At 42.7% G+C, this 25,210-nt stretch overlaps 2 protein-coding genes across 2 annotated transcripts; both read right to left on the reverse strand.

The window, feature by feature from the left end:
* Positions 1-8,279: 8,279 nt before the first annotated feature.
* Positions 8,280-8,921, reverse strand: LOC142605908 (uncharacterized). Its single transcript, XM_075777333.1, has one exon. The coding sequence runs from the start codon at positions 8,919-8,921 to the stop codon at positions 8,280-8,282; it is 642 nt and encodes a 213-aa protein (XP_075633448.1).
* A 7,827-nt stretch (positions 8,922-16,748) lies between these two features.
* LOC142605909 (uncharacterized) lies at positions 16,749-17,539 on the reverse strand. Its single transcript, XM_075777334.1, has 2 exons — positions 17,224-17,539; positions 16,749-17,137 (listed from the first exon to the last, which is right to left on the reverse strand). Exons 1-2 carry the CDS (start codon positions 17,537-17,539, stop codon positions 16,749-16,751), a joined length of 705 nt encoding a protein of 234 aa, XP_075633449.1.
* Positions 17,540-25,210: the final 7,671 nt, after the last annotated feature.

Consider the following 25,210-nt stretch of genomic DNA (forward strand, 5'->3'; position numbering starts at 1 on the left):
GTGAGTGAATGATGTCAGAGGAAAGCAAAGAGAAGAGAACGTTGGCGATCGCGGTGGAGGACGACGTCGTATCGGGGAAGCAACAAAAGAAGGCGCGAGGAGATGTGGAGTCAGTTACGGAGGCTGAGGTTGAGGAGTTCTTTGCGATTCTGAGGAGAATACACGTGGCGGTCAGTTACTTCAAGAAGAATAATGACCGTAGGATGAAGGAGGAGGAAGGGTCGAGATTGAGGGCGATCTTGGAAGGAGAGAGCAAAGAAGAAGAAAATGAAAATGTGGAGGAGAATTTGGGTCTGGATTTGAACGCCATTCCTGCTCCGGAATAACTTGATTTAAACGGCTTTCTAGGTTTTCAAGATTGAGATCTGTTCAGACTTCAGAGCATAATTTGTTGGTGCTGTAACTCTTCTTTTTCTTTTTCTTTTTTAACTTTACATTCTTTATGGTATGTTGTTAATTAGTTGAGCATGTTATTATGTTAGCCTTTGTCCTTGTAAGCTCTTGTGTCAGGTTTTCGGTGAGAAAATGAATGCACAATAGAACTAACTTATAAAATTATCAGCTCACACAAGGTTTGCAATTTTTTTTTTTTTTTTTTTTTAACGTGCTTTAACAGGCACAAATTAAGTAGTTGTGAATTGTTTAAAAAAAAAAAAAAAAAAAAAAAAAAAAGGTTATTGTGAATTGCGTAAAGCGTTTTATGCAATAAAAAAAAAAATAAAAAAAAACGTAAATAATCTTTTAGTCTCTACCTTTTGACTCAATTTCTATTTTGGTTTCTACATTTTATTTTTACTACTTTTAATCTCTAAATCAATCAATACGTAACATTTAAACTCTTACCGTCACCTAACTAACAGAAAATGCTGACGTGACTAATGACACAGTAAAATAATAATTAAAAAATTTATTTTAGCATTAAAAAATTGCCACATCAGCATCTAAATTAATTTTAATTAAATAAAAAAATTAAAAATAAAAAATTACATGAATTGAACATCATGAACATTCAGGAACATGAACATCAAACTCAGGAACAACATCAAACCTTCAGGAAAAAAAAATGAACATCACCAAATTAAAGAGAACACAAGAAAACTCACACGAAACCACACTCAAACCAACAATAACAAACCCACACCGATTATCCGATCAAACCTAGTCAAACCCACCAACGATCACCAATGAGAAAGCCCAGATCCCAGCAAATCCAGTCGAACTCAGCACCCACCATCTCTTTCTCTAAACCCAGATCCGATTAAACCCAGTCAAACCCAGCACAGAAACGAAAAGTCTGCAACCCTAGTGGCGGCAGCGCGTCGAACTCTCTCTTCGTCGATGTCGTCGAAGCGCTTGAACAAATCACACAAATCAACAATCACCCTAGCAAACCCATTATTTCGACACCCACGCGATCAAACTCCGATCTCCACAGAACCCATGCGATCAAAACCCCATCGAAACGAAACCCACGCAATCAAAATCCGATCTCCATATACGCCGATCAAAACTCCGATCTCCAGAGAACCCACACTGATCAAAATTCCATCGGAACCCATCCGATCTCCTTCCGCCGATCAAAACCCCATCTGAACCCACCCAAAAGCTATACGAGTTCGAAAAAATGACGCTGATAAAGATATTCGCGCACCCATATGCGACTGTGTGTGACTTGTATTGCTGTGGAGGAGGAGGATTTGGCCTCGACAACAATGCCCAGATATTCGCTCACCCATTCTTCTTCTCTCTCTCTCTTTTGCTATTAGTTTTGGTTATTGGGTTTTAGTGTTTGTCATTTTGGTAGATGGGTTAGTTTTAGTTGCATGGATCTGTTAGTGAGTTTTGAAAAAATTTGGGTTTGTTAGTGAGTTTTGATTTTGATGCATATGAAATAATTTTGTTTTTAATTTTATTATTTAATTAAAATTAATTTAGATGCTGAAGTGGCAAATTTTTAATGCCAAAATAGATTTTTTAATTATTATTTTACTATGTCGTTAGCCACGTTAGCATTTTCTGTTAGTTGGATAACGGTAAGGACTTAAATGTCAAGCGTTAATTGATTTAGGAACTAAAAGTGGTAAAAATAAAATGTAGAGATCAAAATAGAAATTTGGTCAGAATGTAGAGACTAAAAGTGCATTTACACCTATAAAAAAAAAAAATCTAAATCGCTACACTTTTTTATTCACCAAATTGCATCAAATCTTAATAAGATACGGACAGAAAAAGAACCAAACATGGCCTCCTTGGTTCCTTTAAAAAAGAAAAAAAATCACGTAAATTTGGAATTTAAAAAATCTAACTGGTTTATTATACTATTATATGATGATGCCGAAAAATCACCAATAAGCCGCACGCTCTCACAAATCGAAATAACACCTACAAAACGAAAAGAGAAGACCTCACAGAGAGCACCTATGTAGTGCCGGCCCAAAACTCTCTGAAGGTTAAGTTAGAACTTTTCGCAACCCTAGAATGCCAAAGTCGAGTGAATTATGCGTATCTTGATTTGTGAGGGTTTTGGGATACTTATAATAGTGTAGGGTTAACATCCATGTCTTGGCCATGAAGTCCTTTCCTTCTAGGAGAGAACTTCTTCGATTTTGCATATCTCCTAGAGTTCTTTTCCTTATAGGAGTTTTTTTATTAGGGTTAAACGTGTGACGTAAGAACTCTCCTTATACACGTTTGCATGGAGATTAAGCAAAGCCACATCAGATTTAACATGAGACGCAAGTCAATTTCATTTAGGAATCCTTTGGATCCAAAACTGGAAAGATGACTGCTACGTGTCGCTTGTGTTCGTCCACTATGAGTCCGTGCTCCTTGGATCTGTCAACTATAAACCTGTCATTCTCATGCCGTCACATCCATTCAAATAGACCCGTCACATTCATTTTTATTCCCTTTCAATTGTCCCCTTATTCCATGAATCCGTCACCTATCCTCTACGGGCTTCTGGAATGACGATTAGTTTTGATCCTTGATAGGTGTGTCGTGATTGACAAGCTGGAGCATGTCATAAATGCACAAGGGACATGTGGCGAAACTTGATTGATGGTTTGTTGGGATCGAGGAGTCCCTTCGTTTTCTGCGCTGTTCCCTCTATATATACTGTCCATCCCTTTCATTTTTTCGTTTTGGAAAAAATTTTGGCTGATTAGAGCGCAACCTTCCACTTTGTGTGATTCGTCGTCTCAAGAAGTTGCGATTTATCGTCCTTTCAGTTCGACCATTACTTTTTCGTACCGTCCAGCTGTGAGTACCTTCCTTACTCATTAATTTCGGTTCTTTATTTTATATGTTGGTCTATCGTCAGTATAGATCTAGAGTCTTAGGTTTCCTTTACCCGTCATCTGTAGGTGTAAGATGTCTAGCGAGGCGTCAAGTGGTCGGTCTTTTGTCCGCGAGGGAGCGGGCTACAAAGAGGTGTTCCCGTCAAGTCAAGCAGACCAGGACATCTCCAGTGAGGAGAGGGAACCGTCAGCCAACTTTTCTTCCAATGTGGAAGATGAAGGGCAAGATGAGGACAGGTCAGAGTATGAATCGAACGATGACTTAGATGGTATAGATCCACCGATCCAGTCCGTCATAGGCCCTGATAGTTTCAGGGAATTTGCCATGCTTCCTTTGTGGACGATGAACGATTTCATCTTCGGCATCAAGCAACCACACTTCAACACACTTAAGCAGAAGTATCAGATACTTGATAACATCCCTATTCGTCTACCTTTTAAGTCTGAGAAGTGCTATTACAAGGGTCTTGAAGATGTTGGTGTGCATGAGCAGATGCTTAAAGCGGGCCTGCAATTCCCATTAAGAGCTTTGCACCATCGTCTCCTTCAGTACCTAGGTTTAGCCGTCAGCCAAATCTCACCAAATGCCTAGAGGGTTTTTCTGAGTGTTGAACTCCCATATGGTGTGACGTCCAACGGTGCAAGACGGTTAATAGTGGAAGAGTTCTTTCATTGTTACCGTCCGTCTGAGATTACCCAATCAAGGGGTATGTATAGTTTTGTGCCGAGGAGTCCAGTGCTCCAGTTGGTATGCGAGATCCCAGACTCCAATCGGAATTGGAAGGGTCGATATTTTTTTCTTCAAGTGGACAATTGGATGTGTCACCTTGACGACCAGGAATATATACCTATAGACAAGACCTGGGGCATAATGCCTCCGTCTAGTACGCGTCCGTTTGTTTTTACTTTTGGCTAATGTTAGGAAAATATCCTAACCGTCGTCTTTTTTACAATGCGGGACCGTTCACCAATTACTATAGAGCAATTTGACTTCTTAGAAAGAATCTTCCAGACCATCAAGTTGTCAGAGAGAACGTGGGTTAAGTTGTTCACGTTGGATACTCTGCACCGGTATTGCGATGGTCCCGAGCCCTCCAACGCTACCTGTCAATACGATAATCAAATCCGCCGTCATAAGTTATTTGCGTGCTATCCGTTTTTATTTTTTATTACCATAATTTGTACCTTCAATTATTACTCGTCACCTTTCTTGTAGAAATGGATGCTGCCAGGAGAAGGGCACTCATCAAGCAGCAAGCCGCCGTTAAGAAGAAACAAGGGGGTAACGCTCCTCCCAGGATGGTTTCGTTCCATCCGTCCTCAAAGAGGCAACCATCAAAGAAGTTTGACCGTTACTCAAAAAAGCAGAAGGTGGTGACGGGGTTGGCCGTTGTTCAAGGATCCAACGGGTCGAAGTTGCTGCCCAAGTTGGGTTTAGGCAAGGGTAAGGGTTTAATGACCAATCCTGATCCCGTCAAGGAGACACCCCCTGTCTTGCTCCGAAAAGATTCATAGTACGCTCTTACTCAGGCTACCTCCATTATCACAGAGGAGCGTTACGAGGATCTGGGTAATCACACGACGAAAACAATGGGGGAGACGGCTCTGTATAGCCTTACTCAGGTTAGTACCCGTCGTTTCCTTGCTCTGTCATATTATTAATACTTCACTTACTCATTTTTTTTGGTGTAGACGGTCTTAATGGCTAAAGGGTTAATGGACCGTTTCCTTGCTCAAGAAAAGACGCTGGAACACGTCCGTGTAAAGTCAAAGGCGACGGTGGAGGAACTTGATGAGCTTAAACTTTGGAGGCTTCGTTATGAAAAGAAACTTAAGCTATCTGAGTAGGCTCGTGAAAATTTGGAAAAAGAGGTAGAGTTGCTGAGGGAGACCTTGAGGGCTAAAGAAGATAGTCTCCATCAGGCGAAGGTTGAGGCCGTCAAAGAGTATCGAGATTCCGAAGCTCCTTTGGGTGAATTGGGTACTTCCTTTGCCTCCGTCAAGTGAAGGCCTCGTTCCCTGACCTGAACCTTGCACACATCAATATAGACACCGAAGGCTAGAGCCCTGCTTGACTTGTCAACTTTGAAGGAACGGACGAGCTTTTTGGTGAAGGTCTTGGTGACGATAAGGCCCCAAAGGTTGATGAAAAGGGATTTGTCGAAGATAACGCCCGTCAACCTTCACCAAAAGGTCCTGATGCCAACGAGGATACCGTCGTAGTTCAGGAGTAATATATATATATATATATATATATATATATATATATATTGCAAAGATCAGAAATGTATGAGAGCAATTTATTTAACTAATTTCAACCGTTGTTCTTTGTTTTTATCTTGCAAACATTGTATTTTGTCTGCACACATTTTCTGAAGCACTTTTTGTCATTCTTTTTCTTAACGAATCTGTCTTAGTGGTGTTTAATGCGTGTGGCCATCCTCTTTGGGACTTTCTTTGTTAGTTTTTATCCTTCATCCAGCAATTCATTCATTGTGGACCAGATAAATTTCATCCCAATTGGGGTGATCTGTCCACATTGTGGACTTGGTGAATGTAGTCCTTTGTGGGACAAGCCGTCCTTTATATATAGTTGACGGACTTTATCCTACTTTGGATGATCTATCCACTATGTGGATTTGATAGATTTTAACCCTACTTAGGATGATTCGTCCACTATGTGGGCTTGATAGGTTTTCATCCTACTTTGGATGATCCATCTAGTATGTGGACCTAGTAGATTTTATCCCTACTTAGGATGATCCGTCCACTGTGTGGACTTGATAAGTTTTCATCCTACTTTGGATGATCCGTCCAGTATATGGACCTGATAGATTTTATCCCTACTTAGGATGATCCGTCCACTGTGTGGACTTGATAGGTTTTCATCCTACTTTGGATGATCCGTCTACTGTGTGGACTTGATAGTTTTCATCCTACTTTGGATGATCCGTCTACTGTGTGGACTTGATAGGTTTTCATCCTACTTTGGATGATACGTCCAGTATATGGACCTGATAGATTTTATCCTTACTTAGGATGATTCGTCCACTGTGTGGACTTGATAAGTTTTCATCCTACTTTGGGATGATCTGTCCACTATGTGGACCTGGTAGACTCTCATCCTACTTGGGATGATCCATCTACTATGTGGACTTGGTGGATTTTCATCATTCTTTGGGCTAATCCGTCCACTATGTGGACTTGGTAGATTCTCATCCTACTTGGGATGATTTGTCCACTATGTGGACTTGGTGGATTCTCATCCTATTTGGGATGATCGGTCCATTATGTGGACTTGGTAGCACCTGAGCAAAATGTATTTCACATGCTTTAAATAAACTCCTCTTATTATAATGAATAAGTAGAATATTGTTCATAGAAAATAAGCAAATCGTCGTTTAGGCTCTAAAAGTACTGTAGAAAAATAAAAACAATAACTATCTGCTGAAAAAGATAAACTGGAAATGAGGAGTGATTTTATTGTTGACTTCGTTCATTGTCTATTGGTACTACTTCTTCAGGTGCTCCATGTTCCACGGGTGAATAAACTTTTTCCCGTCAATTGTTTCTAGGTAATATGTTTCCTTTTTATGAAAAGAGATGATCCTGTATAACCTTTCCCAGTTAGGCCTTAGCTTCCTTTGGGAGGCGTCTCTTGTAGCGCTGATCACTCTCCTCAAGACAAGATCTTCAACCTTGAAGTTCCTGTGCTTGACCTTAGAGTTGTAATGCTTCACCATTAGGTTCTGGTATCGTGCCAGTCTTTGCTCAGCTGTTGCTTTGACTTCGTCCACGAGGTTGAGATGTAAGCGCATGGCTTCGTCATTTTTGTTCTCGTTGTGGTTCTCGACTTTGTAAGTTGTAAGCCCTACTTCTGTTGGAATGACTGCTTCGCTACCGTATGTCAATCAAAATGGTGTTTCCCCTGTTGGTGTCCTTGCTGTTGTCTTGTACGCCCATAAAACACCTGGTAATTCATCCGGTCATATTCCCTTTGCCCTCTCGAGCTGAGTCTTGATTATTTTGAGTAAGGATCGGTTCGTAACTTCAACCTATTCGTTGGCCTGCGGGTGGGCGGGGGACGAGTAGTGGTTCTTGATTCCTAGCTGTGAACAGAAATCCTTGAATGCATCGTTGTCGAATTGTTTTTCGTTGTCTGAAATGAGCACCCTTGGTATGCCATATTTGCAAACAATATTTCTCCATATAAAGCCTCAGATATTCTTCTCCATGATAGTGGCCAAAGTCTCCGCTTCCACCCATTTAGTGAAGTAGTCAATGCCTACTACTAAGAACTTCAACTACCTTACCGCTGTTTGGAACAGGCCCATGATGTCTAATCCCCATTGTGCGAAAGGCCATGGGGCCGTTATAGAGGTGATTTCTTCCGTTGGTTGTCTTATGAAAATGCCAAATCGCTGGCACTTGTCGCAGGCTCTGACATATGCGTTGGCATCCTTCTGCATTGTTGGCCAGTAGTATCCTGCACGGAGTAGCTTGTGCACCAAAGACCAAGATCCAGAATGGTTGCCGCAAAATCCTTCATGGACCTCCCTCATGACGTAGTCCGCTTCTTCAGGGATGAGGCATCTAAAGTAAGGTCGGGAGAATCCTCTTTTGTATAGGACGTCTTTAATCAAAATGAACCAGGCAGCTTTAACCTTCAACTTTCTTGAGGCCTCTTTATCGTCTGGCAGTTTGCCGTCTTTCAGATATGTGGCTATTGGAGTCATCCAACAGTGCTCACCGCTTACTTCCTGTACGCCAGTACCATCTATCAGAGATGAGAGTTGAACGAAAGACAATACCTGGTCGGGGACGATCATGGGTTCTGCGGAAGTTGCTTTTGCCAGTCGGTCGACATCTTAGTTCTCTTCCCTTGGGATTTGAACCAACTTGTTCTGGAGGTTACTCGTTCGACCCTTCACTTCCTCGAGATATCTCTTTATCCTTTCATTCTTGCACTCGTAGCTTCTATTAACCCGTCCGGGTCACGACTAGAATCGAGTATGCAACCACACTCTTAGCTCCTGCAGCTATTGCGAGGTCCAATCCTGCTATTAAGGCTTCGTACTCCGCTTCATTGTTGGTGGTAGAGAAGTCCAAACGGATCATGCATTCGATCTTATCTCCTTCCGGAGTGTGGAGTACCACTTCGGCCCCTCTAGCATGTTTATTGGAAGATCCGTCTGTATGGATTCTCCACATGGGAGTCTCCTTTGCCCCTTGGTCTTTCATGTTAGTGAACTCAGCGATGAAGTCCGCTAATATCTGTCCCTTCACAACCGCTCGTGGTTGGTACCGAATATCGAATTCACTTAGCTTGACCGCCCACAATGCCATCCGTCTGGCAGCCTTAGGGCCACTCATTGCTCTTTGCAAGGGTTTATCTGTCAGGACATTTATGGTATGTGCTTGAAAGTATGGTTTGAGTTTCCGTGCCGCGGTCACTAATGCGAAGGCAAGCTTTTCTATCTGAGGGTACCTCTCTTTTGCTCCTCTCAGTGCTCGGCTTATAAAATACACGGACCTTTGTACCTTATCTTCCTCTCTAATAAGAGCCGCACTGACGGCTGCTAAGGAGATGGCAAGGTATAGGAACAATTCTTTCCCTAGCATGGATGGGCTGAGTAACGGCGGAGCGGAGAGATACACCTTTAAATCTTCAAATGCCTTTTGGCACTCGTCCGTCCATTCAAATGATCTTCTCAGTGTTCGAAAGAAAGGGAGACATTAGAGTTGTAATGCTTCGCCATTAGGTTTTGGTATCATGCTAGTCTTTGCTCAGCCGTTGCTCTGACTTCGTCCACGAAGTCGAGATGTAAGCGCATGGTTTCGTCATTTTTGTTCTCGTCGTGGTTCTCAACCCTGTAAGTTGTAAGCCCTACTTCTGCTGGAATGACTACTTCGCTACCGTATGTCAATAGAAATGGTGTTTCCCCTGTTGGTGTCCTTGCTGTTGTTCTGTACGCCCATAAAACACTTGGTAATTCATTTGACCATATTACCTTTGCCCCCTCGAGCCGAGTTTTGATGATTTTGAGCAAGAATCGGTTTGTAACTTCAACCTGTCCGTTGGCCTGCGGGTGGGCGGGGGATGAGTAGTGGTTCTTGATCCCTAGCTGTGAACAGAAATCCCTGAATTTGTCGTTGTCGAATTGTTTTCCGTTGTCTGAAACGAGCACCCTTGGTATGCCATATCTGCAAACAATATTTCTCCATACAAAGCCTCGGATATTCTTCTCCGTGATGATGGCCAAAGCCTCCGCTTCCACCCATTTAGTGAAGTAGTCAATGCCTACTACTAAGAACTTCAACTGCCTTACCGCTGTTGGGAACAGGCCCATGATGTCTAATCCCCATTTTGCGAATGGCCATGGGGCCGTTATAGAGGTGAGTTCTTCCGTTGGTTGTCTTATGAAAATGCCAAATCGCTGGCACTTGTTGCAGAGGCCTCGACATATGCGTTGGCATCCTTCGCATTGTTGGCCGCAGTATCTTGCACGGAGTAGCTTGTGCACCAAAGACCAAGATCCAGGAATGGTTGCCGCAAACTCCTTCACGGACCTCCCTCATGACGTAGTCCGCTTCTTCTGGGCGAGGCATCTCAAGTAAGGTCGGGAGAATCCTCTTTTGTATAGGACGTCTTTAATCAAAATGAACCGGGCAGCTTTAACCTTCAACTTTCTTGAGGCCTCTTTATCGTCCGGCGCTTTTCCGTCTTTCGAGATACGCGGCTATCGGAGTCATCCAACAATGCTCACCGCTTACTTCCCGAACGCCAGGACCATCTATCGAGAGATGAGAGTTGAACGAAAGACAATACCTGGTCGGGGACGATCATGATATCTCGCGAAGTTGCTTTTGCCAACCGGTCGGCATCTTAGTTCTCTTCCCTTGGGATTTGAACCAACTTGTTCTCGAGGTTACTCGTTCGACCCTTCACTTCCTCGAGATATCTCTTTATCCTTTCATTCTTGCACTCGTAGCTTCTATTAACTCCGTCGGTCACGACTTGAGAATTGGAGTATGCAACCACACTCTTAGCTCCTGCAGCTATTGCGAGGTCCAATCCTGCTATTAAGGCTTCGTACTCCGCTTCATTGTTGGTGGTAGAGAAGTCCAGACGGATCATACATTCAATCGTATCTCCTTCTGGAGTGTGGAGTACCACTCCGGCCCCTCCAGCATGTTTATTGAAAGATCCGTCTGTATGGATTCTCCACATGTAAGTCTCCTTTGCCCCTAGTCTTTCATGATAGTGAACTTAGCAATGAAGTCCACTAATATCTATCCCTTCACAGCCGCTCATGGTTAGTACCGAATATTGAACTCACTCAGCTCGACCGCCCACAATGCCATCCGTCCGGCAGCTTCGGGGCCACTCATGGCTCTTCGTAAGGCTTTATCCATCAGGAAATTTATGGTATGTGCTTGAAAGTATGGTTTGAGTTTTCGTGCTGCGGTCACTAATGCGAAAGGCAAGCTTTTCCATCTGAGGGTTCCTCTCTTCTGCTCCTCTTAGTGCCCGGCTTATAAAATACACGGACCTTTGTACCTTATCTTCCTCTCTAATAAGAGCCGCACTGACGGCTGCTAAGGAGATGGCAAGGTATAGGAACAATTCTTTCCCTAGCATGGATGGGCTGAGTAACGGCGGAGCGGAGAGATACACCTTTAAATCTTCAAATGCCTTTTGGCACTCGTCCGTCCATTCAAATGATCTTCTCAGTGTTCGAAAGAAAGGGAGACATTAGAGTTGTAATGCTTCGCCATTAGGTTTTGGTATCATGCTAGTCTTTGCTCAGCCGTTGCTCTGACTTCGTCCACGAAGTCGAGATGTAAGCGCATGGTTTCGTCATTTTTGTTCTCGTCGTGGTTCTCAACCCTGTAAGTTGTAAGCCCTACTTCTGCTGGAATGACTACTTCGCTACCGTATGTCAATAGAAATGGTGTTTCCCCTGTTGGTGTCCTTGCTGTTGTTCTGTACGCCCATAAAACACTTGGTAATTCATTTGACCATATTACCTTTGCCCCCTCGAGCCGAGTTTTGATGATTTTGAGCAAGAATCGGTTTGTAACTTCAACCTGTCCGTTGGCCTGCGGGTGGGCGGGGGATGAGTAGTGGTTCTTGATCCCTAGCTGTGAACAGAAATCCCTGAATTTGTCGTTGTCGAATTGTTTTCCGTTGTCTGAAACGAGCACCCTTGGTATGCCATATCTGCAAACAATATTTCTCCATACAAAGCCTCGGATATTCTTCTCCGTGATGATGGCCAAAGCCTCCGCTTCCACCCATTTAGTGAAGTAGTCAATGCCTACTACTAAGAACTTCAACGCCTTACCGCCTGTTGGGAATGTGCCCATGATGTCTAATCCCCATTTTGCGAATGGCCAGCGGGGCCGTTATGTAGGTGAGTTCTTCCGTTGGTTGTCTTATGAAAATGCCAAATCGCTGGCACTTGTTGCAGGCTCTGACATATGCGTTGGCATCCTTCTGCATTGTTGGCCAGTAGTATCTTGCACGGAGTAGCTTGTGCACCAAAGACCAAGATCCAGAATGGTTGCCGCAAACTCCTTCATGGACCTCCCTCATGACGTAGTCCGCTTCTTCCTGGGGCGAGGCATCTCAAGTAAGGTCGGGAGAATCCTCTTTTGTATAGGACGTCTTTAATCAAAATGAACCGGGCCTTTAACCTTCAACTTTCTTGAGGCCTCTTTATCGTCCGCAGCTTTCCGTCTTTCGTATATGCGGCTATTGGAGTCATCCAACAAAGTGCTCACCGCTTACTTCCTTCGAACGCCAGGACCATCTATCGTAGACGAGAGTTGAACGAAAGACAATACCTGGTCGGGGACGATCATGATATCTGCGGAAGTTGCTTTTGCCAGTCGGCCGGCATCTTAGTTCTCTTCCCTTGGGATTTGAACCAACTTGTTCGAGGTTACTCGTTCGACCCTTCACTTCCTCGAGATATCTCTTTATCCTTTCATTCTTGCACTCGTAGCTTCTATTAACCCGTCTCGGTCACGACTTGAGAATCGGAGTATGCAACCACAGCCTTAGCTCCTGCAAACTGATTCCGTTAGGTCCAAATCCTGCTATTAAGGCTTCGTACTCTGCCTCGTTATTGGTAGTAGAGAAATCCAAACGGATCATGCATTCGATCTTATCTCCTTCCGGGGTGGGGAGCATCACTCCAGCCCCTCCAGCATGTTTATTGGAAGATTCGCCCATATAGATTCTCCACATGGGAGTCTCCTTTGCCCCTTGGTCTTTCATGTTAGTGAACTCGCCGATGAAGTCCGCTAATATCCGTCCCTTCACAACCGCTCGTGGTTGGTACCGAATATCGAATTCACTTAGCTTGACCGCCCACAATGCCATCCGTCCTGCAGCCCTTAGGGCCACTCATTGCTCTTTGCAAGGGTTTATCCGTCGCATTTATGGTATGTGCTTGAAAGTATGGTTTTGAGTTTCCGTGCCGCGGTCACTAATGCGAAGGCAAGCTTTTCTATCCGAGGTACCTCTCTTTTGCTCCTCTCATGTCTCGGCTTATAAAATACACGGACCTTTGTACCTTATCTTCCTCTCTAATAAGAGCCGCACCGACGGCCTTGAAGGAGATGGCAAGGTATAGGAACAATTCTTTCCCTAGCATGGATGGGCTGAGTAACGGCGGAGCGGAGAGATACACCTTTAAATCTTCAAATGCCTTTTGGCACTCGTCCGTCCATTCAAATGATCTTCTCAGTGTTCGAAAGAAAGGGAGACATTAGAGTTGTAATGCTTCGCCATTAGGTTTTGGTATCATGCTAGTCTTTGCTCAGCCGTTGCTCTGACTTCGTCCACGAAGTCGAGATGTAAGCGCATGGTTTCGTCATTTTTGTTCTCGTCGTGGTTCTCAACCCCAGTTGTAAGCCCTACTTCTGCTGGAATGACTACTTCGCTACCGTATGTCAATAGAAATGGTGTTTCCCCTGTTGGTGTCCTTGCTGTTGTTCTGTACGCCCATAAAACACTTGGTAATTCATTTGACCATATTACCTTTGCCCCCTCGAGCCGAGTTTTGATGATTTTGAGCAAGAATCGGTTTGTAACTTCAACCTGTCCGTTGGCCTGCGGGTGGGCGGGGGATGAGTAGTGGTTCTTGATCCCTAGCTGTGAACAGAAATCCCTGAATTTGTCGTTGTCGAATTGTTTTCCGTTGTCTGAAACGAGCACCCTTGGTATGCCATATCTGCAAACAATATTTCTCCATACAAAGCCTCGGATATTCTTCTCCGTGATGATGGCCAAAGCCTCCGCTTCCACCCATTTAGTGAAGTAGTCAATGCCTACTACTAAGAACTTCAACCGCCTTACCGCCGCTCGGGGAATGCTCATGATGTCTAATCCCCATTTTGCGAATGGCCATGGGGCCGTTATAGAGGTGAGTTCTTCCGTTGGTTGTCTTATGAAAATGCCAAATCGCTGGCACTTGTTGCAGGCTCTGACATATGCATCGGCATCCTTCTGCATTGTTGGCCAGTAGTATCCTGCACAGAGTAGCTTGTGCACCAAAGACCTAGATCCAGAATGGCTGCCGCAAACTCCTTCATGGACCTCCCTTATGACGTAGTCCGCTTCTTCGGGGGCGAGGCATCTCAAGTAAGGTCGGGAGAATCCTCTTTTTTATAGGACATCTTTAATCAAAACGAACTAGGCAGCTTTAACCTTCAACTTTCTTGAGGCCTCTTTATCGTCTGGCAGTTTGCCGTCTTTCAGATATGTGGCTATTGGAGTCATCCAACAGTGCTCACCGCTTACTTCCTGTACGCCAGTACCATCTATCAGAGATGAGAGTTGAACGAAAGACAATACCTGGTCGGGGACGATCATGGGTTCTGCGGAAGTTGCTTTTGCCAGTCGGTCGACATCTTAGTTCTCTTCCCTTGGGATTTGAACCAACTTGTTCTGGAGGTTACTCGTTCGACCCTTCACTTCCTCGAGATATCTCTTTATCCTTTCATTCTTGCACTCGTAGCTTCTATTAACCTGTCTGGTCACGACTTGAGAATCGGAGTATGCGACCACAGTCTTAGCTCCTACAGCTATTGTGAGGTCCAGTCCTACTATTAAGGCTTCGTATTCCGCTTCGTTATTGGTGGTAGAGAAGTCCAAACGGATCATGCATTCGATCTTATCTCCTTCCGGAGTGTGGAGTACCACTTCGGCCCCTCTAGCATGTTTATTGGAAGATCCGTCTGTATGGATTCTCCATATGGGAGTCTCCTTTGCCCCTTGGTCTTTCATGTTAGTGAACTCAGCGATGAAGTCCGCTAATATCTGTCCCTTCACAGCCGCTCGTGGTTGGTACCGAATATTGAACTCACTCAGCTTGACCGCCCACAATGCCATCCGTCTGGCAGCCTTAGGGCCACTCATTGCTCTTTGCAAGGGTTTATCCGTCAGGACATTTATGGTATGTGCTTGAAAGTATGGTTTGAGTTTCCGTGCCGCGGTCACTAATGCGAAGGCAAGCTTTTCTATCTGAGGGTACCTCTCTTTTGCTCCTCTCAGTGCTTGGCTTATAAAATACACGGGCCTTTGTACCTTATCTTCCTCTCTAATAAGAGCCGCACTGACGGCTGCTGAGGAGATGGCAAGGTATAGGAACAATTCTTCCCCTAGCATGGATGGGCTGAGTAACGGCGAAGCGGAGAGATACGCCTTTAAATCTTGAAATGCCTTTTGGCACTCGTCCGTCCCTTCAAATGATCTTCTCAGTGTTCGAAAGAAAGGGAGACATTTGTCTTTTGCCCTTGATACGAATCTATGCAAGGCTACTATCTTGCCGTTCAAACTTCGCACTTCCTTTACCGTCTTTGGAGGAGCCAGTTCTATTATCGCATTCACCTTCTCCGGGTTGACCTCGATACCCTTTTGGGACACCATAAATCCCAAGAACTTTCCTATGGTTACCCCGAACGTGCACTTGCTCGGATTTAGCTTTATTTTGTATGACCGAAGAGTGCCGAAAGTCTCTTGGAGGTCGCTCATGTGGTCGGACTCCCGAACGCTTTTCACCTGCATGTCGTCTACGTAAACCTGCACGTTTCTCCCAATCTAGTGCGCAAACATCTTGTTCATTAATCTCTGATATGTGGCTCCTGCATTCTTAAGTCCGAAGGGCATTACTTTGTAGCAGAAAAGCCCCTAACTTTTCATGAATGAGGTTTTCTCTTGATCAACTTCGTCCAATTTGATCTGGTTATAGCCAGAGAAGGCATCCATGAAGCTCAAGAGTTCATGTCTTGCGGTGGAATCCACCAAGGTATCAATACGTGGGAGTGGGTAACTATCCTTAGGGCAAGCCCTATTCAGATCCGTGAAGTCGACACACATTCTCCACTTCCCATTGGCCTTCTTGACCATTACCACGTTTGCCAACCAATTCGGGTAGTACACTTCACGTATGAAGTATGCTTCTTGTAACTTCTGTACTTCCTCGGCTATGGCTCGATCTTGTTCAAGGGCGAAGACTCGCTTCTTCTGTCGGACATGAGAGAATGAGGGTGATACGTTCAACCTGTGGACCATGACCGACGAGTCGATCCCCGGCATGTCCTTATGACTCCATGCAAAAATGTCTTGGTTTTCCTTGAGGAACATTGCAAGTGCTTGCCAGACTGCTTGGCTGGCCAAGGTACTGATTCTTGTGGTTCGTTCGGGCCTAGAATCGTTAAGGTGTACTTCTTCTAATTCCTCCACCGGTTCTGCTATCGTCCGCTGTTCTTCTATGCTCATTGTTTACATGTGGTGGTCCATCTCCATCATGGCCACGTAGCACTTCCGTGCGGCTACCTGATTTTCGCACAGCTCTCCAACCCCATACTCGGTTGGGAATTTAATCATCAAATGGTAGGTTGAAGTTATAGCTTTTTATGCGTTGAAAGTAGGTCGTCCGAGCAATCAACTACAAGAAACACCACATCCCTGGTGATCTGCTAGGGGTAATCTCCCACCGTGACGGACAGTGTGATAATGCCAAGGGGGTAAACCCTTGTTCCTCCGAAACCGACGAGGGGTGTGTTGGTTGGAACCAGTCGCTCTCTTCCAATCCCCATCTGTTAGAGTGCGGGGTAGTAAAGGATAGTAGCTGAGCTTCCGTTGTCAACCAAAACTCGGTGCATATTGTAATCTCCTACTTGCAAAGTCACAATAATTGCGTCATTATGCGGGTGGTAGAGACGTCGTGCATCCTTCTCTGAAAATTCGACGACTGGGTTGTCGATCCATCTCATCTTCAGCACGACACCTGCCAGTTGGACACTATAAACCATCCTTAGGTATGTTTTGCGGGCCTTTTTGGACAATCCTAACGCTGCTGTGCCCCCAACGATCATCTTTATGTCTCCTATTAGGGGCTTCAGGCGCTCGTTTTCCCGTCGAGGAGCTGGGTCTTACGGTGGGTCTATCCTATTCTTGTTGATAAACCTCTGAAGCTTTTCTTGCTTAATAAAGGCTTCAATCTCTTGTTTCAGGTCATAGCAGTCGGCCGTATCGTGGCCGTGATCACGATGAAAACGGCAATATTTATCCCTTGATCTCCTATTCGGGTCTCCTTTCAGTTTGCCGAGAAAAGTCAAGGATCCTTCATCCTTAATTTGCATTAGCACTTGGTCAATTGGAGCGGTCAACGGGGTAAAGCTTGTGAACTTACCCTTAGGTGGCTTGGAGCGTCTATCCTCCCGTCGTTCCCCGATTTTGGCCATCTTCCGTCCTCTGTCTACCTGTGTATCTTCCTGTCTCTCCTTCTTTCTAGGCTTTTCTTCCCTAGCCAGTAACGCATCTTCAGCATTCATGTACTTGGTTGCCTTTAAAGCACATCCGACGTAGTCTTCGGGTCGTTCTTATATAGGGAGAAAAGAAACTTACCCTTCCGCAACCCTTTGGTGAACGCAGCCACTAGTATCTTATCGTCTGCTTCATCTATCGAGAGAGCCTCTTTGTTGAAGTGGGATACGTATGACCTTAGCATCTCATCTTCCCGTTGCCTAATGCTCATCAGACAGGCTATGGACTTCTTGTATCGGTGGCCCCCAATAAAGTGTGACACGAATTGAGCGCCTAACTCCTTGAAAGTGTTAATCGAATTGGGCATCAACCTGTTGTACCAGATTCTAGCAGGTCCTTTCAGCGTAGTAGGGAAGGCCCTGCACATGATCACATCTGGAACTCCTTGAAGGTGCATTATGGTTTTGAAAGATTCCAAGTGGTCTAAGGGGTCCTTGGACCCATCATAGCTTTCCACCTGAGGTATGCAAAATTTTGGGGGAAGGGGGCATGAAGTGACATGTGCTGTGAAAGGCGAATCAGTTCGCTAGACTAGGTCATCGAGGTCGCTGGATACTCGTCCTCTGAGGGCATTCATCATTATGTCCATCCGTTCCCTCATTACCTGCATCTCTGCGGCTACGTGAGGAGGGAGAGTCTCTGAGATAGATGGTTGGTTGGTGGCCTGTAGCTCCGGTCTGCTTGGAGCGTTGCTACCTTTAGGTCTTTCCTAATTCCTCCTCTCAGCGCTTGTCCCTTCCTGGTCTTCCTCCTATGCGCTGGGGTGTGCATTCCTTTGCCGCAATTGCTCCTCCAAATCATGATTTTGCTTGGTTAGGCGTTCGATTGCCGCCGCAAGCGTTTGGACTTGCCTCTCCAAGGCCGTGGTGTGCGGTTCGTCACCGTGATTGTTGGTTGTTGCCATCGATCGAGTGCATACAATGCAACTTTTTGTCTCAGGGATAAAGCAAAGGCTGATTACTCGCTATTTCCCATAGACGGCGCCAACTGATGATGCCGAAAAATCACCAATAAGCCGCATGCTCTCACAAACCGAAACAACACCTACAAAACGAAAAGAGAAGACCTCACAGAGAGCATCGGTGTGGTGCTAGCCAAAAACCCTCCGAAGGTCAAGTTAGAACTTTTCGCAACCTTAAAATGCCAGAGTTGAGTGAATTATGAGTACCTTGATTTGTGAGGGTTTTGGGATACTTATAGTAGTGTAGGGTTAACATCCATGCCTTAGCCATGAAGTCCTTTCCTTCTAGGATAGAACCTCTTCGATTTTGCATATCTCCTAGAGTTCTTTTCTTTATAGGAGTCTTTTGATTATGGTTAAACGTGTGACGCAAGAACTCTCCTTATACACGTTTGCGTGGAGATCAAGCAAAGCCACATCAGATTTAATGCGAGACGCAAGTCAATTTCATTTAGGAATCCTTTGGATCCAAATCTGGAAAGATGACTGCTACGTGTCGCTTGTGTTCGTCCACTGTGAGTCCGTGCTCCTTGGATCTGTCAACTATAAACCTGTCATCCTCATACCGTCACATCCATTCAAATAAACACGTCACATTCATTTTTATTCCCCTTCATTATATATTTCAAAACATACAACCAAAAGAATTATCTCACCAAAATTAAGAACATTCAATCAACTTTGGTCACTCCATTTTCTTCTCACCATTAGCACACTAAAAATCATCCAACCAAATTATATTTCTTTGGTTCATGCAATGCAATGCTAACGATGAATCATTTATATTAAAAGGGATAATTGCATAAAACCTATATGTTGTAAGACCCAAAATTACATTGCTTACTTTATTCATTTGAGATAAGTTTTGTTTGTCTCTTATTATTTATTTATGTTAAAATCATAAATAAATATTTTTACATCTCTTATATGTTTTTCTTCTCTCAAAAAAAAAAAAAAAAAGACACAAAAAGATGAGAAACAAGATCATAAGTGAGGGTTTTGTAAAAAAAAAAAAATCAAACAAAGAATCCACAATAAATCTTACCACATAGCTATAGGAATGGGTCTTTAAAGCATTGACATTAGGTCTTTAAAGCATTTGCTACAATGCAGTTTTACATTTAGAACCATACGGTCAAGAATGTTATAAATTTATATTATTCTTTTATTAAATTTTCCTCTTTTTTCAACTCATATTCTCAGAATTCCTTCTCAATTTTAATGTGTTTAACTCTCTGTCTCTTTACTATCTTCTGTCGATCACAGCCGCACCTCCGACCTCAGCACCGATCTCATCTTCGCTGCCGTTCTCATCCTCTTCCTCAGCCAAGTGTCGATCTCACCATCTTCCCTTAGCCATGCCACCGAGAACTTTGGATCTCTCTTAATCGGAGTTTCTGGCTTGTGGTAGCAGTTATTGCAATGGTGGTTTTGTTGGTTTGTTGTGGGTATTTTTATTTTTGTGGTAGTTCGATTTTAATGGGTTGGTGGTGGACAGATTTTGATGAGTTGCAGTGGTTATGGGCTAATCGGCAGCAGGTGGTGGTTGGGTTGATTTTGGGCTTTGGTTATGGTGGGTTGGTGGAGGATAGTTGATCTCGCTGGAGACTGCAAGATCTTCACTAGATCTAACTAGAGATCGTTCTATTTTCACTATATCTAGGTGGAATCTTAAACAATAATGTGATTTTGGGTCAAATTTTTGGTAGAGGTGGAGGATTCTAGCAAGATTTCTAAGATTTTTGGGTGGAGGATTGGTCGGGTTGGTTTAAATTAAGTTTCAGAGGGAACACCTAACACTTGACCCACTCCTGTAAGGTTTTGGAAGAGAACACCTGCTGCCGATTGCCACAGGTGTCAGTTTGGGCGGGCAGTGGTTGGATTGGTTTCAAGCAGGTGGGTCGAGTGATTGGATTTGTTGGACACCTTGATACTAGAGTAAAGTGACAACCAAAAGTATTGTGGCATGAGGAATATTGGTATAAGCCTACAATACAATCCAATCAATTTGTTAAGCCCAACCAAGTTGATTTTCAAGCTCAGCAAATAAAGTCATTATTTTCCCAACAACTCAAAAGATATTTAAAAGAATAATCGGAGTTTCTAGCTTGTGGTAGCAGTTATTGCAATGGTGGTTTTGTTGGTTTGTTGTGGGTATTTTTATTTTTGTGGTAGTTCGATTTTAATGGGTTGGTGGTGGACAGATTTTGATGAGTTGCAGTGGTTATGGGCTAATCGGCAGCAGGTGGTGGTCGGGTTGATTTTGGGCTTTGGTTATGGTGGGCTAGTGGAGGATAGTTGATCTCGCTGGAGATCGCAAGATCTTCACTAGATCTAACCAGAGATCGTTCTATTTTCACTATATCTAGGTGGAATCTTAAACAATAATGTGATTTTGGGTCAAATTTTTGGTAGAGGTGGAGGATTCTAGAAAGATTTCTAAGATTTTTGGGTGGAGGGTTGGTCGGGTTGGTTTAAATTAAGTTTCAGAGGGAACACCTGACACTTGACCCACTCCTGTAAGGTTTTGGAAGAGAACACCTGCTGCCGATTGCCATAGGTGTCAGTTTGGGCGGGCAGTGGTTGGATCGGTTTTAGGCAGGTGGGTCGAGTGATTGGATTTGTTGGACACCTTGATACTGGAGTAAAGTGACAACCAAAAGTATTGTGGCATGAGGAATATTGGTATAAGCCTACAATACAATCCAATCAATTTGTTAAGCCCAACCAAGTTGATTTTCAAGCTCAGCAAATAAAGTCATTATTTTCCCAACAACTCAAAAGATATTTAAAAGAATAATAATAATAATTCATTTTTTCCAATCGCATAAAAAAAAAATCATTTTCTCCAAGAAGTCAAAAAGTATTTAATGTTGGTTTTTAAGGAAACATTCAGTCATTGTGTTTTATTCCTCTTGATACTTGAGTGTCTCAACTTTCAGCAAGCCCAATCTGTTGCTAGTCTAGCCTAAATTTTTTCCTTGAAGATTAGAAGTGCAACCCATCATTTGAACAATTTTTTTTTTATCATTAATAATGAATTCAAACAGTATAAATTATTGGCTCCTAGGATGTATTAAATTTTATGTTTTATTTCCCCTAGATAGGCAAGTATTTTACTGTGTTTCTAGTTCCTAAGAGTCATGTTTGACTTTGGTCATGTTAAGTTTATGTTTTAGTTGTTGTTTTTGCATTTCTATGCTTTAGAGGGTTGTTCTAAACTCTATTTAAGCCATTTTGGCTTCAATAAAATTAGAGTGTATTTTCAGATTAAAAAGCTTGTGCTTTTCAGAAGATGGATTTCTTCTAAATTAACGCTTATCCCTTAGGTGGATTCTTTTGGGTGGCGTCTCAGTTTCTGCATTTCTTGGGTGGTGTTAATCTGCATCCTATAGAGTGGTGAGTCAATCTAGTTCTGTATTGATAGGCCAAGAATGTATTAATCCCTTATGATAAATTAATCAATTAATTAGCCAAGTTAATTAATTTATTCAATTAACATATAAAACACGCGATAGCACAAACAAATCACCAAATTAATATGCAGCGGAAAATAAAGTCAACATGATAATTTGTTTACGAATGGGGAAAAGCTCCAAGGCAAAAACCTCACCAGGTGATTTTAAGGTCACCACTACCGAGAATTCATTATTATCACAACAAGCGGTTACAAGTAAAGGAAATCTAGTACTTTATACCAACCTACAGTTGAACCTTTACCCCAATACAATTGGACTTGTTCTGTAGTGACAATCTCTCCTTTTCAATGTATAACTCCCAGTACGTGACTAACCAATCGATGTACGGATTCCAGTACGTGGCTTACTCCTTTACACGAATTCCAGTACGTGACTAACACACCAACATAAAAAGGATGTTGGCTGCAAAGTTCTTCAGTTCATTAACACGATGAAGATCATGAAGCTCCTTGGTTATAAAACTCAACGGCGTACAAACGCAGCAGCTTATTAAAGAGAAAGATGAACAAGGAAAATCTGTCTCTAGTCATAATTTGTATGAACAAAACTTTGCCTTACACTTGTGCCACCTTTGACGGCCTTAAAATAATATTTATATATGTTTAGGGTTGTGAGAAAAGTAGGCCTAAATATGTATACACAGATATTTGTGAAATCAAATCTGAAAAACCAATTTTGGTAAATCTCGATAGATAGGTTATCTATTGAGTAGCTGTCGAATATAGAGCTGAATATCCCTTTTAATCCTCGATAGATGCTATCTGTCGAGTTAGCTATCAAGCTTTAAAGTCCAGCACTTCTTCACTTGTTTCTTGGACAGATTTGCATGGCTTTAATACTTGAACTTGAATCTTGTTCCTTGAAGTATTAAACACATCCTAGATCTACCCAACTACAAGTAAATTGCATTTTGTCATAAGATTAACCAATTCTATATGACATATGTTCTTAACATGATTCACATATGTTCTAACAATCTCCCCTTTTGGCAATCCGTGACAAAACCACAATAAACAAATGAAATAAGAGAAAAGTCATAAATCACTCAATCCATACTCACTTGTTGAGTGCAATAAAGTCTATTCTAACATAAATTCTTGAAAAAATTTGCAAGAGGAGAGTTCATGGCAAGAAAAACTTTGACAACCTATATTTCTAAAACACTTTAAACAAAACTCATCACGGCATCTTAGTGTGAAATAGAAATTAAAAGATTGCATACAATTAATAAGAAGCATGTGCATAAAGAGATAAGAAACAACATATGAAGAGATAGATGAAAGAATGTGATAAGAACCTCAATATATATATATATATATATATATATATATATATAAATATCAAAATGAATACAAGGTTTGCTATCTTAAAGTAAGAACAATGTATCTTAAAAGAAAGAAAAGAGAAAGATACAAAAAAAATGCTTACTACATCCCTTAGAAACACAAAAACAAACACTCCCCCTAACAAAAATATCTCCTATACTAACTCTCCCCCTAAGTACATGACTACTTTCATACCCAAAACTACTCCCCCTTTTTGTCACGAATGACAAAGGGTAAGTCTTTGAGAAGCAGTCATCTCCTCGTCACTGGAAGAGCTAGAAGTCTCATCCTCATCAGCATCACCACCATTGGAGTCACCAGCATCATCCTTGTCCTCAGAAGCCTCTAGAGAAGGAGAGGGAAACTCTACGAAGCCACCAAAGTGAGCCTGTCGTCGTGCAATACGATCGACACGGGTGTTCACTTGACACAACTCATCACTGAGAGTGTCAAGACGAGCATCCATGCGCTAAAGTTGGGCCATGACCGCCTCGAGGGTCATACCACCCGTGGAAGAAGAAGGAGCGGATTTGGATGGAGTTTAAGAAGCCAGAAGAGTCGCCCTCTTGGTCCATGGCCACTTCAGTCGAAGTTGGGCCTTACTCCGCCTAATAGTCGCCGCGTCTATGGCACACATGACGAAGAAGTGGTCCGACTCAAGATAGGAGACAGAGAAAAGGCAAATGATTTGTGTGATATCAGAGGAAAGATCAGGTTATCATGGGTCACCGTATCCTTATAGACATCTATAAGGGAGAGTATGAAGTGAGAGGGAAAATAAATGGTAAGCCTTTCAAGGAGGGATAATAAAAATTGAGCACAAGGCTTAGTAATCAACTTATAGTGAGACAAAGGATGTAAAACAAATGTCATCACCATATTCAAGAACCTCGGACCTTTAGCAAAGGTCGAGCAAGGGGTGTTTTGACGACCACCCTAAGATGAAGGTGTCTCACAAAATAGAGAAATGAGCTCGTCTTTAGACACAGTCTTAAGATGATCACAGTGGGGTAGTTAGGATGCACTACCCTCAGTACGTGTAGTACCTTAGATATAAGATCCGGAGTAACTACAATGCGCGTACCTCAAACGCGAGTGATGAAATGAGGTACAAAATAATAAAATTTGTGTATATTGGAGTAGAAATCCTGTATGATCTCGGAGGGACAAGTGACCGGGATGTCACAAAGGGACTCCTAACCCCAATTGTAGATGACAGTAGGAAGGTCAGTATCGAGAAAGTCCGATAGGATGACTTGGCGTTTCGAATGAATGTCGCATTGAGAAAAGCTCTCCGAAAAGTCCTTACGGGCTTTATCATCACAGAACCTGACATGTGAGAAGGTAGAATCAGAAGAAGATGAACCCGAAACGAAGAGAGTTTCGGGACAAAGTAGACTTACGTTTAGGTGCCATAGAGCAACTAACCGAAAGAAAGAGAGAGAGAGAGGGACAAACATAAATGTACCAACACAGATCAATATCAATAAAATAGAGAAAAAAGTCTGTTTAAGCAATTTGTGACCGGAGACAAAGTTTGCCCTGAAGGAAAAATTTTGGTTTTGTATCTCATACAAAACACATAGCGGAAGCAACAAACAAGGATCTATTTCATTCATGATTGATAACGTGCACTATGTAAATTTCAGAATTTAAGAACAAGATGGCGTACTTTGGTGTGGAGAAATTCAAAACAAAGATTAGAAGCACTTGGGAACACTTTTAATCTTCATTCCAATTCCACTTTACGCCCAAGATGTGTGGTCTTTCAATCAGTTTTCAAGGGGAGAATGAAGTGTGTCTCACACTCTCACACACACCGTTTCTTATTTTTTTTCTTTCTTTCACTAATAAAAATTCTGTATGTTTATCCCTTTATAACTAACTGATTATCTAATTGGGTTAGCCTATTGGGCCTTTCCAATTGGGCTTTAATGTGTGGCTTGGAGTGGGACCAAAAGGGACCAATAAGACACTAGCTCCAATGGGCCTTGGGCTTTTCCGTCAACTCTTGACAAGTCCAAAGTTACCATTAATTATATTTAATACCACTATATAAATATAATTGCACTCTAGGCCTTATTAATAAATTATATCCCAAGACTTTATTGTACATGGAACCCCTTCATAAAATATTCGTAGTAACACAAAATCATAAATGTAGATTGTCACTTTGTAAATTACTACATCTTATCCTTGAGTACCCGGTTTAATCTTTTAAAGTTATTCATTATATATTTATGAAATCCAATTTCATAAATATATACTCTAGTAATTTCTTACTAAAGTGGTTAGGCCTAACT

This window comes from Castanea sativa, chromosome 8, assembly GCF_040712315.1.
Source record: "Castanea sativa cultivar Marrone di Chiusa Pesio chromosome 8, ASM4071231v1".
Taxonomy (NCBI): Eukaryota; Viridiplantae; Streptophyta; class Magnoliopsida; order Fagales; family Fagaceae; genus Castanea; species Castanea sativa.

What these genes read in the sequence shown, in the direction of transcription:
- LOC142605908 (XM_075777333.1), bottom strand. Translation starts at nt 8,921, where the DNA reads ATGCTAGGGAAAGAATTGTTCCTATACCTTGCCATCTCCTTAGCAGCC.
- LOC142605909 (XM_075777334.1), bottom strand. Translation starts at nt 17,539, where the DNA reads ATGCACCTTCAAGGAGTTCCAGATGTGATCATGTGCAGGGCCTTCCCT. An exon ending in CACCAAAGGGTTGCGGAAGG is followed by an intron (nt 17,138 to 17,223) that starts GTAAGTTTCTTT and finishes TGAATGCTGAAG; the next exon opens with ATGCGTTACTGGCTAGGGAA.